We start from the raw sequence: 12,277 nt of genomic DNA on the forward strand, positions 1-12,277 counted from the left end.
CGGTGGTGGCGCACGCCTTTAATCCCAGCACTCGGGAGGCAGAGGCAGGCAGAGTGAGTTTGAGGCCAGCCTGGTCTACAGAGCAAGATCCAGGACAGGCACCAAAACTACACAGAAAAACCCTGTCTTGGAAAAACAAAAACCAAACAAAACCTATAAAAAGTAGGGTTAATAAAAAGCCCTTTTTACATTGTTTCCATATGAAGTTGCCTACGGAACTTTTCTTCATGGTATCTTGTGGCTCTGCTTCTTCCACCAGAAAACAGACCAGAGCACTGAAAAACACGGCCTGTGAGCATCCTAAAAACTCTCTTGGGCATCTGGTCCTGTTTCTATCGTCACAGACTCACCTATATTCTTCTGAAGTTCCTTTCTTTGATTTTGGAGGAGTTTCTAAGTGAAGTATAAATCAGGTGACAAACTTACTAAGATTATAGAGAAGTCAGGAAATATTCACGACATAATGCTAAGGTGAGCATTTGCTTGGCACATACCAAGTCCTAGGTTTTATCTCCAGCACTTAAAAAAAGGAAAAGGAAAAACAGAAAGGGGCAGGGAGAAACTCCTCTGTGTGCTGTTTACATGGTGCTAAGTCTTCTCTAAATTAAATTAAAAAGCAGTTGTTAGAGTGGCAGGTTTATGTTTCTTAAATATTAATATTCATATATTTTCAATTAAAAATGGAACAAACAAAACCATTTTCCATTGCAATAATGTGACCACAGAAAACAAACGACTAGTCATGAGGAGAGAGAGAGTACTGGTCAAGACTATCACTAATTCATAAGTGAGTCTTAATCTATGGGTAACCTCAGTTTCTTCTGCTACCTACAATCAATACATGCTGCTTTGTGGAGAATGGACACCTCTTGCTACTTCAGTGACAGGTGTGTGTGTGTGTGTGTGTGTGTGTATTTTAAACATTTTTTCAGCGTCATTGAATGTAAAGGTCATAGCTCTTTGCCAGTATTTTATAATATTGAGACCTGTATATGAACACTGCTGCATAGTACTATACAAAGGAAAACAGCAATAGCACACGTATAATACAGCATATAACATGACAAAACCAGGTATGTATAAAAAAAGGTCAAGCAAATTCTCATCAGGATAAAATTATATAACCACAGAATTCTAAACATTCAGGGTCATGTAGATGCCAATTTTGAGGTAGCTTTTGTCTTCAATGTTAGTCTTCTGTGTTTGAGAAAAGAATTGGATTCTTTATTAGCTATTTTTAGTGGCTTACCTTGGAAACAATGATCCCTCGTCCCTCAAATCATTTGCAGTATAATTTAACAGTATTCTAACATCATAAAGTGACCTGTTAAAAGCATCTGTCATCATTTGCAACTACTTGATTGTATGAATCACATTTTATGGGCAGGGTACCAAACACAATTTATAGACAGATCACATGATGAAGCAGCCACCCACTAATCCTACTTTAAAATACTTTGTATTTATTAAGACATATTCGGGCTGGAGAGATGGCTCAGAGGTTAAGAGCACTGACTGCTCTTTCAGAGGTCCTGAGTTTAATTCTCAGCAACCACATGGTGGCTCACAACCATCTGTAACGAGATCTGGTAACCTCTTCTGGCCTGCAGTCACACATGCTATATACATGATAAATAAATAAGTCTTTTAAAAAAAAGACATATTCAATAGTCTCATTACCATTTACCACTTAACACACATGAAGCCTTGGGTTCAATCCTCATCATCCCTTCAGAACAGCACCCCCAAAAACAAACAATCAAACAAAAAAACCACATCAAACAAACAATCCTAACAAAGGTACTTTAAAAAGCATGAAAAACAATCGCCTTAGACCAGAGTCATCAAATCATAGCCCAGTGGATAATTATGGCCTTTTGTCTGTTTTTAAAAATAAAGTTTTATTTGGAAGACAGCTATACGCATCATTTAAAGTTTGTCTACGGCTGCTTTTCTGCCACAGTGGTAGAGGCATATAACCATGTGGTCTGTAAGCCTTTTTACTACCTGAATATTTATAGAAACAAGTCACAGACTCCTGATCTAGTCACATGCTGATAATTCACCAACAAAGAGATTTATACATTAGGGCACTGCTTCCTTTTGTTGTTGCTACTGTTTTTGAGAAAAGCTTATATAGCTCAGCCTGATCTCCTAGGTTACTGAGGGTAACCCTGAACTAAGAATTCACTTCCTGCCACCCGCTAAGTGCTGGGATTACAGGCATGTACCACTCTGACTGACTTTAGAATAAAGCTTCTTAAAACTGTGGATCTGGGTGACTCTCCTTTGAGGAGCCCAGACCCATGTTGTTGGGTATATCTTACTTTCTTCTGAATGCCTTTCTTGTGAACCTTGAGTTCAAGCCAACATTAAAATATCTTTATTAGGGGCTGGAGAGATGGCTCAGAGGTTAAGAGCACTGACTGCTGCTCTTCCAGAGGTCCTGAGTTCAATTCCCAGCAACCACATGGTGGCTCACAACCATCTGAAATGGGATCTGGTGCCCTCTTCTGGCCTGCAGTCATACATGCTGTATACATAATAAATAAATAAATCTTTTAAAAAAAAAAATCTTTATTAAACCCCAACTCTACTTCACTAAAATAACAACAACAAAAGGCAATAGCTGGTGGTACACGCCTGTAATCCCAGCCCTTGGGAGGCAGAGGCAGGCGGATCTCTATGAGTTCGAGACCAGCCCGGTCTACAGAGCTAGTCCAGGACAGGCTCCAAAGCTACAGAGAAACCCTGTCTTGAAAAAACCAAAAAAAAAAAAAAAAAAAAAAAAAAAAAAAAAAAAAACCCAAAAAAAGGCAACATCAAAAACAAAATCATGCTTCTTAGCCACATTTGAGGTTGTGAAATTTGGTAAGAGTAAAAGATTTCTGAATGCTCCAAAAACCAAAAAATAATTCAGAATCAAACCTGGAACGAATCTGAACTGTTCCTGGCAGTGCTCGCCTGTGTTGCATAGCCCAGCTTTACTTCTGAACACGAACACTTTGCACTGTATATGACATCAAGGCATACAATGCCAAAAATGTGCCTTAAACACCTCAGCTGAACTTTGAGAATATTGTATGTTATACTTTTCAGTGTTTCATATACATGTATGTGTGTATGCATGCATGTGTGTGTATGGTTTTCTGCTACGATAGAAACATAATTGTTTAATTATAGAGAACAATGATTTGACATTTTTAATATTAACTTTAATATTTTCCTATTGCCATTCCTCAGCATTTATCAAATTAAAATATACTTGGATTATATTGTGTTAGAATGCTGGATTTAAATTTTTTTATTACATTTGTCTTCTTTAAAAATATTTATTTTCAATTTAAAAATATTTATTTTCAATTGTGTGTGTGTGTGTGTGTGTGTGTGTGTGTGTGTGTGTGTGTGTGTATGTGGGGGGGGTGGGGCGATGAGCATGTGTGATTGAAAGTGTCCACAGAGTCCAGAGCAGGACATTGGATACCCTAGAGTTGGAGTTACATTTGATTGTGAACCTCCTCATATGGTGCAGGAACTAAACTCAGGTTCTCTGCAAGAGCAATGACCATTGAGACAACTCTCCAACACCACATTTATTTGTATGTGTGCGTGTGCGTGTAGGTCAGAAGACAACTTGGAGCTGGTTCTCTCATCCCACCGTGTGTCCCAGGTGTTGAACTCAGATCATCACAGTTGGCAGCAAGCCAACTACAAGCCATGTTGTTGCCCAGAATGTTAGCTTGTAATAACAGTTTGAAATCTTTTTTTCATTTAAATTAATTTTTTATTATTACTTTTTAAAATTATTCTCTCATATATTATATCCTGACTGCAATTTCCCCTCCCTCCCTTTTTTAAAAATTTAATTTGATTTTATGTATATGGGCGTTTTACCAGCATGTGTATGTGTGTACCACGTATGTACAGTGCCTTTAGATGCCAGAAGATGTTAGATCCCCTGGAACTGTAGTTAAAGACAGGATGAACCATTATGTGGTGCTGGGAATCCAACCTGAGTTCTCTGAAAGAGCAGCAAGTGCTTTTTAACCACTGAGCCATCTCTTCAGGCAGTTTTCTGAATTCTTGACTTGAGGTTCTTTCTGTCTTTCATTTACTTATTATTTATTTATTAATTTTTTTTTTTTTGGATTTTTTTTTTGGTTTTTTGAGACAGGGTTTCTCAGTGTAGTTTTGGTGCCTATCCTGGATCTCGCTCTGTAGACCAGGCTGGCCTAGAACTCATAGATCCACCTGGCTCCTGAGTGCTGGGATTAAAGGCATGTGCCACCACTGCCTGGCTATTTTTTGGATTTTTGAGACAGTGTTTCTTTGTGTAGCCCTGACTGTCCTAGAACTTGCTCTATAGACCGGGCTGGCCTCAGACTCAGAGATCCACCTGCCTCTGCCTCTAGAGTGCTAGGATCAAAGGTGTGACCACAACCATCTGACTTGATTTACATTTCTTAACAAAAAAAGAAAGAAAGGAAAGAAATGGAGGCAGGGGCCAGTGGATTTTTTGAGTTCAAGGCTAGTCTGGTCTATATAGTGAGTTCCAGGACAGCTAGAGCTATAATGAGACCTCCTCTCAAAAACAAAAAATATATCCTTCAGTGAATTTCAATTAAGGATTAAAACAGAATTTGCAACAACTTCTGAAATGGCCATGAAAATACTTACTATCATTTTGTGCTACAAATTTACATGAAACGGTGTTCTCAGGATTGATGAATATAAAATCAAAATAATGAACAATTCTGATAAATGTTGAAAATGTTCTACATCCTGCAATATTCAATATTCAACCAAGATTTAATTTTTTTTAGGATTTATTAATTTCCATGTGTGAATGTGTGGCGTGTATCTGTGAATGTTCTGGTCCGTGTGCACACAGAGTCACAGAGAGTGATGGGTATACTCTATCACACCCTGACTGTTGGTCTGAGGCAGAGTCTCTATCTGAACCCGGGGCTCAGGTTTTCTAGGCTAGGCTGGAAGCAAATGATCTTCCTGCCAGCCCAGAGCTAGGGTTACAGAGGTGCATCGGATACCTGGCTTGTTTATGTGTCTTCTAGGACCCTAACTCTATTCCTCATGATTGAGAAGCAAGCACTCTTAATCACTGAGCCATCTTTTCAGCTCCAAGATTTGATTCTTAGGGTAAAAATAAACAAGTACATCCATCTCATTAGTACCCCAGTTTGTTCTGTCTTTAATAAATAGTAAAAAAAAAAAAAAAACAAAAAAAACAAAAACAAAAAAAAAAAACCCAAGTAATTATTCTTAAATAAATTTTGTTATAACTTACCAGTAATTTTTTATTAGTACACCTGATTTATAAACCTATATTCCTGAGGTCAGGTAAATCCTTCTCAAGTGAAAGAAGTCACAGACAAAAGTATAAGAAGTCTTACATTAGAATATAAGAGTAATCAGTTCTTTGAAATGATGTTACTTCTGGGACTTTCAAAGAAATATTTAAACTTTAAAGTATTACTAGCCAGGTGTGATCGTTCATACCTTTAATTCCAGCACTTGAGAGGCAGAGGCAGGCAAATCTCTGTGATTTCAAAGCCATTTTGGTCTACATAGTGAATTCCAGGCTAGCCAGAAGTACACAGCGAGACCTTGTCTTAAAATAAAAAACCACTACAGGCTGGGTGCTGGCGGCAGCACACACCTTTAATCCCAAAGTGAGTTACACACAGAAACTCTGTCTTGAAATCCCAAACAAACAAACAAAAAAAAAAAAAAAAGAAAAAAAAGAAAAACCAAACCAACAACAAGAAAAGACACTCCAGGGGTTCAGTGGTTGGGGATTTAGCTCAGTGGTCGAGTGTTTGCCTAGCAAGCGCAAGGCCCTGGGTTCGGTCCTCAGCTCCAGAAAAAGAAAAAAAAGAAAAAAGAAAAAGAAATACCCCCAAAACCCTACATACACACAAACAAAAACCAACAATAACAACAACAACAGAAACCCTCCAACAAATAAATAAGCCAACTTTAAAGTATAAAGAAAAGTAGCTGTTCTTGTGAGAAAAAAAAAGAGTAAACTTTTCCTTAGGTATTGACAGGTCTATAGGTATATACTTAGTCTGGCAATAAAACCTAAGATCTCAATTAACAAGCAATAAATAACTGTGCACTCACACTGATTTTGCTTAAAAGATTTAGTTTATGGCCAAAGATTATCCATGCAACTGGGCACAATGTTTGCGCTCTCTTTGAATCAATGTGCCAGTCTCTGATGTACTAACAGACTCCCAAATACCCAGCTTCTCCCTAGACATCACACTTATACCCACCCAGGCTGCCTATGTTTAAAAATGTTAACACACCCATATCTTTTCTGCTCAAAACAGAACCCCAAGATGAAAAATTTAACTCTACATTCTTTGACAGCTCTAAGTCAGCCCACTAGTTCACTTACTTAGAACTTTGTAAAATGGAGCAGCATTGTTTAGCAAGGTAAGAAGCAGATAAGAATGAAAGAGTATATTGCTTGGTAGATCTTCTTTCTTCCCATATTCAACTTTCATTTTTATTATAATGAAACAAAAAGGTGTCTCCACAGGCTACAAGCAAGGAGTGGTGGGTACATGTATTCATTACATTTTGAAGAACCTATACTCACCTGTCTTAGCTTGGGTATCAGGTGCTGTGATCTCCATAATGAGATTTTCTAAGGAAGTACCCTTGCAATTGATTTCTTCCACCAGAATCCCCTTACTTGCCCAGTCATCTAGAAGACCCTGTTAAAGAACCAAATTGGTAAATGTAACACCTGGGCCTTTTCCTTGTCAGTAGGAAGAGCTGTTACAGACACAGTCCCTACCATTTTATTTTATGTCTATGAGTGTTTTGCCTGCATATATATATTTACATATATATTCCACGTGCATGCCAGAAGGGATTAAATACCCTGGGACTGGAGTTACAGATGGTTGTGAAACACCATGTGGGTGGTACTGGATACCAAACCTGGGTCCTCTCAAGAGCAACAAGAACATTTAATTGCTGAGCCATCTCTCCAGCAACCCTCTTATCATTCTGACAAGAAACTATCCTCATGCTGGGTGTGTGGCTCACGCCTTTAATCCTAGTACTTTGGAGGCAGAGGCAGGAGGGTCTCTGGGAGTTCAAGGCCAGACTGGTCTGCATAGTGATTCCTAAACCAGCCAGAGCTACATAGTAAGACTGTCCCCAAAAAAGAAAGGGAGAAAGGAATGAATGAAAAACAGAACAACAAAAACAACAACAAACTCATGCTTATATATTCAGCCATTACAAGATACTGGCTTAGTCAGCCAAGAATTGCAAAAATGATACTCTAGAATTTTCAGAAACTTGTTTCATTTGTTCATGTATCAAATATTTATTGATACTTATTATTGGCTAGGCACCATCCCAACACGGAGGACAAAATAGAATAAATAGGATTGACAAATATATTTCATTTATTGACTTATTTTTAAGTTTTTTTCCTTTTACTTTCTTTTTCTTCCCTCCTTCCTTTTCTTTTTCTTGGATAGGGTTTCTCTGTGTAGTCCTGGTTGTCCTGTAGACCAGGCTGACCTAAAACTCATGGAGATCCACCTGCCTCTGCCTCCCAAGTACTGGGATTAAAGGTGTGCACCACCGCTGTCCAGTTTGGCTTTTTTTTTTTTTCTTTTTCAAAACAAGGTCTTGTCATGTAATTCTGGCTGTGTAATACTCCCAGACCAGGCTGGCATTGAACTCACAGAGACTCCCCTGCCTGTCTCCCAGCAGGGATGAAAATTATGCCACCTCATCTGGACTTGTTTTTGGTTTATAAGAAAGTGTCTTACTATGTAGCCCAGGCTGGCCTCTTTAAGTCTCTGCCTTAGCCTCCGAGAACTGGGACTAGAGGCCTGAGTCTCTATACCTTATTTTATGACATAGCTCTAAGAGTCTGGGTTATCAATTGCATTATCATGCAATAAATGTTACTACAGAAATATGAATAGTTAATGAACTCTGAGAGTACAAGAGGAGACACAGAGGGAGGGAAGCATTAAGTGAAGATAGCAATTTGCAAATGTGAAAAAGAAGAGAGGAAATAACTAGAAAAAAAAAGAGAAGTGCTGTGGGATGGTCTGTATGTCAAGTTACTCTGATTGGTCAATAAATAAAACACTGATTGGCCAGTGGCCAGGCAGGAAGTATAGGCGGGACTAACAGAGAGGAGAAAAGAAAGAACAGGAAGGCGGAAGGAGTCCCTGCCAGCTGCCACCATGACAAGCAGCATGTGATTATGCCGGTAAGCCACGAGCCACGGTATAGATTTATGGAAATGGATTAGTTTAAGCTATAAGAACAGTTAGCAAGAAGCCTGCCACGGCCATACAGTTTGTAAGCAAAATAAGTCTCTGTGTTTACTTGGTTGGGTCTGAGCGGCTGTGGGACTGGCAGGTGACAAAGATTTGTCCTGACTGTGGGCAAGGCAGGAAAACTCTATAGTTACAGAGAAGTTAGATATTTGAAATGTATAGAAATATAGACCTAGGCTACACTGTGCACTTATCAAGAGAAACTTATATTGGGTTTGAGACAGAGCTCAGTTATCCACAGGAAAGGCTAAATCTCCAGAACATGACAGCTTGCCACAGAAATGGGGCACTAATCATTCTGGAACAGGTGTGTGTGTGTGTGTGTGTGTGTGTGTGTGTGTGTGTGTTAGCCTTCAGTACCTTGCTCTGTGAGACCACTGGAGCTGACTTAGCTTGATTTTGATTGTAAGCGGAAGAGCAAGACAAAGAACCATTAATATCTAGCAAGCTCACAGGCACTACTTCAAACTGACAAGCAGTCACTGCTTGTCGAATTAGTCATTAATAACTCTTAATTGTTTAGGGTCCAGACTTAAAATGATGTGCTGACAGGCAGAATATTTAAGATTTTCAGAGAAATATAGTGACATTTGTTGGACACCATGTGAACAACAAATACTAAGTTGTTTGGCTCTGAGTACTTAGCATGTGGAATTATTAGGTCTCATTAGGTTTTACTTTTTGGGGGGCAGTGGATTACAATTTTTCTTGAAACAGTAAGGGTCCTATAAACTAGTAAAGTTGAGGAACCTCTTCTTCCCTTGATTATTCTAATGGCAGATTCTCTTAGCATCCATTCTATGAAACAAACCAAATTCTTCTCTTTCATCTGCTCTTGATTCAGCTTGCTTTACTGAGAGAAATGGCAAACACATGGTAGTTATTTAGTCAGATGCTGTGTGAGTCAACGTGGGAGACTGCTTCCAGCCCTGAAGGCGTCTTCCAAGCCTGTGTTTCTCACCTTCCAATGAGCCAGAGGAGTTTTCGCTCTTCTCACCCAGACTGCTGACCAGGGTCTGGTCAGATGCAGCTATCTAAATTTCAAGCATGAGTAATGATAATTCCCAACCAAAGATGAAAATTAAGCTTCTCAAGAAATGGACTTTGACCAATCTTTCTTATGATGTATTCTAATTTCCTATCATACCATGAGAGGCATCTAAGAAATAGCCTGTGCTAGATTTTTGGAAACCGTGTTTCAAGTAGCATAGGCTGACATGAATTTCTCCTACTGCCACTTGGCAAGCTTTAAGATGCCCGACTTTGGTTTTGAAATGGTAGGCATATAGAACCACATGAAGAAGGGGATTCCGATGTGGACAGATTTACCTACCTTCAAGTGTTCAATCTGCTTTTCCAACTCCTTAGCACTCACGAAAGTCTCTGCAGGTGGAACATTTCCTTCAGTTTCTTTCAGCCATTTCTGGAAGGTTCTAATCAGCTTCCGGAATTCATCCAACTGCTCCTGGCAAGTTGATGCATCTTTCTCTCTTTGAACCAAAACATTTTGTTACTCGTCAACTAAGATCTATAAAATGGACTTGAACTAAAACTAGGTTCATCCTGGGACTGTAGGCACCAATTTCCTAACAGGGCCCTTCCTTTCCATAGTAAAGTTGGTTGAACACACAAAAAGCATCAAACTCAAGAATCTATTGTCCTTCTTTGGACATTTCTAGGGAAAGAAGTCTTTAATCTTACTCTAGGCTAAAGTGAAAGTAAGAAAACTAAAGGGAGCCTGCTATTTAGATACTATGATACAACGGAAAGAATGCTGGCTTTGGATCTCCAATCCAGCTCTGTTACATTTCAACTTTCAAGAACTAACTCAAGGGGCTGGAGAGATAGGCCAGTGGTAAATTGCACGGACTGCTTTACCAAAGGACCTGGGTTTGGTTCCCAGTATCCATGTGGTGGCTTACAATCACCTATGATTCTCATACCAGAAGCCTTCTTCAGGCCTCAGAAGGTTCCTGTAGGTATATATGTGTTGCATATAAACTCAGGCAGGTGTACACACACACACACACACACACACACACACACACACACACACACACACACACACACACATACACACACCTTAAAAAGAAATCTGTCTTGAGTGCTGAATCTAAAGCTCACAGAAGTTAGATGATTGGCCATAGGCTACACATGTCCATAAATAAAATAAATCAAGGAATGGCTATATCAATCAGGGATCAGTCCAAAGATCCTGGTTCTCCTGGTAGCTTCAACAGTGGGGAGAAGAAAAAGCCCTCTTGGCCTTTGTCCTTAACCGAGCCACTCAATCTGCTGCTAAGTATTTATTTATTTTTGAGACAGGGTCTTATAGCCTCTGCTTACATATGCAGCCAAGTCTGGCTTTGAATGCCTGATCCTTCTGTTTCTATCTCCTGAGGACTGAGATTACAAGTGTGTGCCACCACACATGGCTGTAATTGGTTTGAGCAAGTTTTCCTCTAGTCATCAAGGTGACCACCTGCTAAATCAATATTGCATTTGTATCTAAACCAAGATAGGAAGTCTTATTCATGATCTTAAATCCATGTAAGGCTTCTAATGGGAAATCCTGAGTTTCTAACAGTAAACTAAAATCAGCAAGCATTTGTCACACATTCCTGTGTTAGTGCTAAAAGATGAATCTGAATGTTTCTATTAAATAACTTTATGTGATCCAAAAGATATTGACAAGTACATATGTGTGCCTGCTTGTCTGTCTGTAACCATGTGCATGAGGAGACCAAAAGAGGGTATTGGATCTTCTGAAATTAGTATGGGTGCTAGCAACCAAACACAGGTCTTCTGAAAGAACAGGAAGTGCTCTTAACTGCTGAGCCATCTCTCCAGCCCATGAATATAACTCATAATTATACCTGGGAAGTCTCTAGGTTTTGTCTTATTTTAAATTCAGCCACAATCCCACTTACTATCACAAATTTGTTCTGTTTGCTTCAGATGATCTGGGCTTTTGGTCATTCAGACCTGATACTGAGAGGAATCAATTAGTAATAGAGATCAATAATCATCAAGTGTATTGGGTAGCTTACCTAAAAGGGGCACTTTTTTTTTGCAGGGAGGTGGGGGGTTAAGAGAGGGTTTCTCTGTGTAGCCTTGGCTGTTCTGGAACTAGCTCTGTAGACCACGCTGACCCTGAACTCAGAGAGAGCTGCCTGCCTCTGCTTCCCAAGTACTGGGATTAAAGGTATAAGCCACCACTGCCAGGAGGCACTTTTTGAAGTATGGGCTCAGTAGCAGAGTTCTGGACACTCCTTTTTATGGTAAGGAGGTAAAGATCATCTGATCCTCTAGCAAGACAAGAATAGTTCTGGATCAATGACAAACCCAGGTGAGCACTCACCTTTCTTGAACTGTCTTCTGCAGCTCTGTAAAATCTTTCTTGAGGTTCTGTATCTTATCCTGGTGCTGAGACAGGTCCAGTGCAAAGCCAGAAGAACTCAGTGCAGTAACTAGGTGCTCAAGAGTATGCAGGTTCTCTTTTTGGTCTTCCATTTCCAAAGTGAGCTCCTGTTGAGCAAGCAATATATTAAATTGTCTTTTTTTTAAACCATTCTGTGAATATACATATGTGTGTATGGCATGGTTTGTGTGTGTGTGTTTCTTGTGTGTGTGTTCTTGTATGTGAGTGTGGGCATGCCCATATCACACTGTGCATGTGGAGGTCATAGGGACAACCTCTATTGTAGGTCTTCACCTTCCACCTTGTTTGAGATAGGGACTCTTTTTTGTTACATGCTAAAACAAACAAACAAAAATCTTCAATTCTATTGTATATGTGTGTTGTGTTAGAAATAACCGCACAGTTTCAAAATTCTTATATACATTGCATATAAGAAAGGAAGATACAAATATGGAATAAAGGAAGAAACCTAAAGTGTTGAGCTTCTATTAGATGATTAGCATGATTTCAT

At 39.3% G+C, this 12,277-nt stretch overlaps 1 protein-coding gene across 18 annotated transcripts in view; it reads right to left on the reverse strand.

Annotated features, from left to right (window-relative positions):
• The window catches only part of Macf1 (microtubule actin crosslinking factor 1), a 334,145-nt gene that overhangs the window by 89,218 nt on the left and 232,650 nt on the right, over nucleotides 1-12,277 (reverse strand). For all 18 annotated transcript variants that reach the window (XM_076564989.1, XM_076565001.1, XM_076564994.1 and 15 more), the window contains 3 exons: nucleotides 11,707-11,873; nucleotides 9,679-9,835; nucleotides 6,629-6,746 (listed from right to left, as the gene is read on the reverse strand). In XM_076564989.1, the coding sequence (XP_076421104.1) occupies nucleotides 6,629-6,746; nucleotides 9,679-9,835; nucleotides 11,707-11,873 (442 nt within the window). The remainder of the gene's footprint in view (nucleotides 1-6,628; nucleotides 6,747-9,678; nucleotides 9,836-11,706; nucleotides 11,874-12,277) is intronic.

Source organism: Peromyscus maniculatus, chromosome 2, assembly GCF_049852395.1.
Source record: "Peromyscus maniculatus bairdii isolate BWxNUB_F1_BW_parent chromosome 2, HU_Pman_BW_mat_3.1, whole genome shotgun sequence".
NCBI classification, from domain to species: domain Eukaryota; kingdom Metazoa; phylum Chordata; class Mammalia; order Rodentia; family Cricetidae; genus Peromyscus; species Peromyscus maniculatus.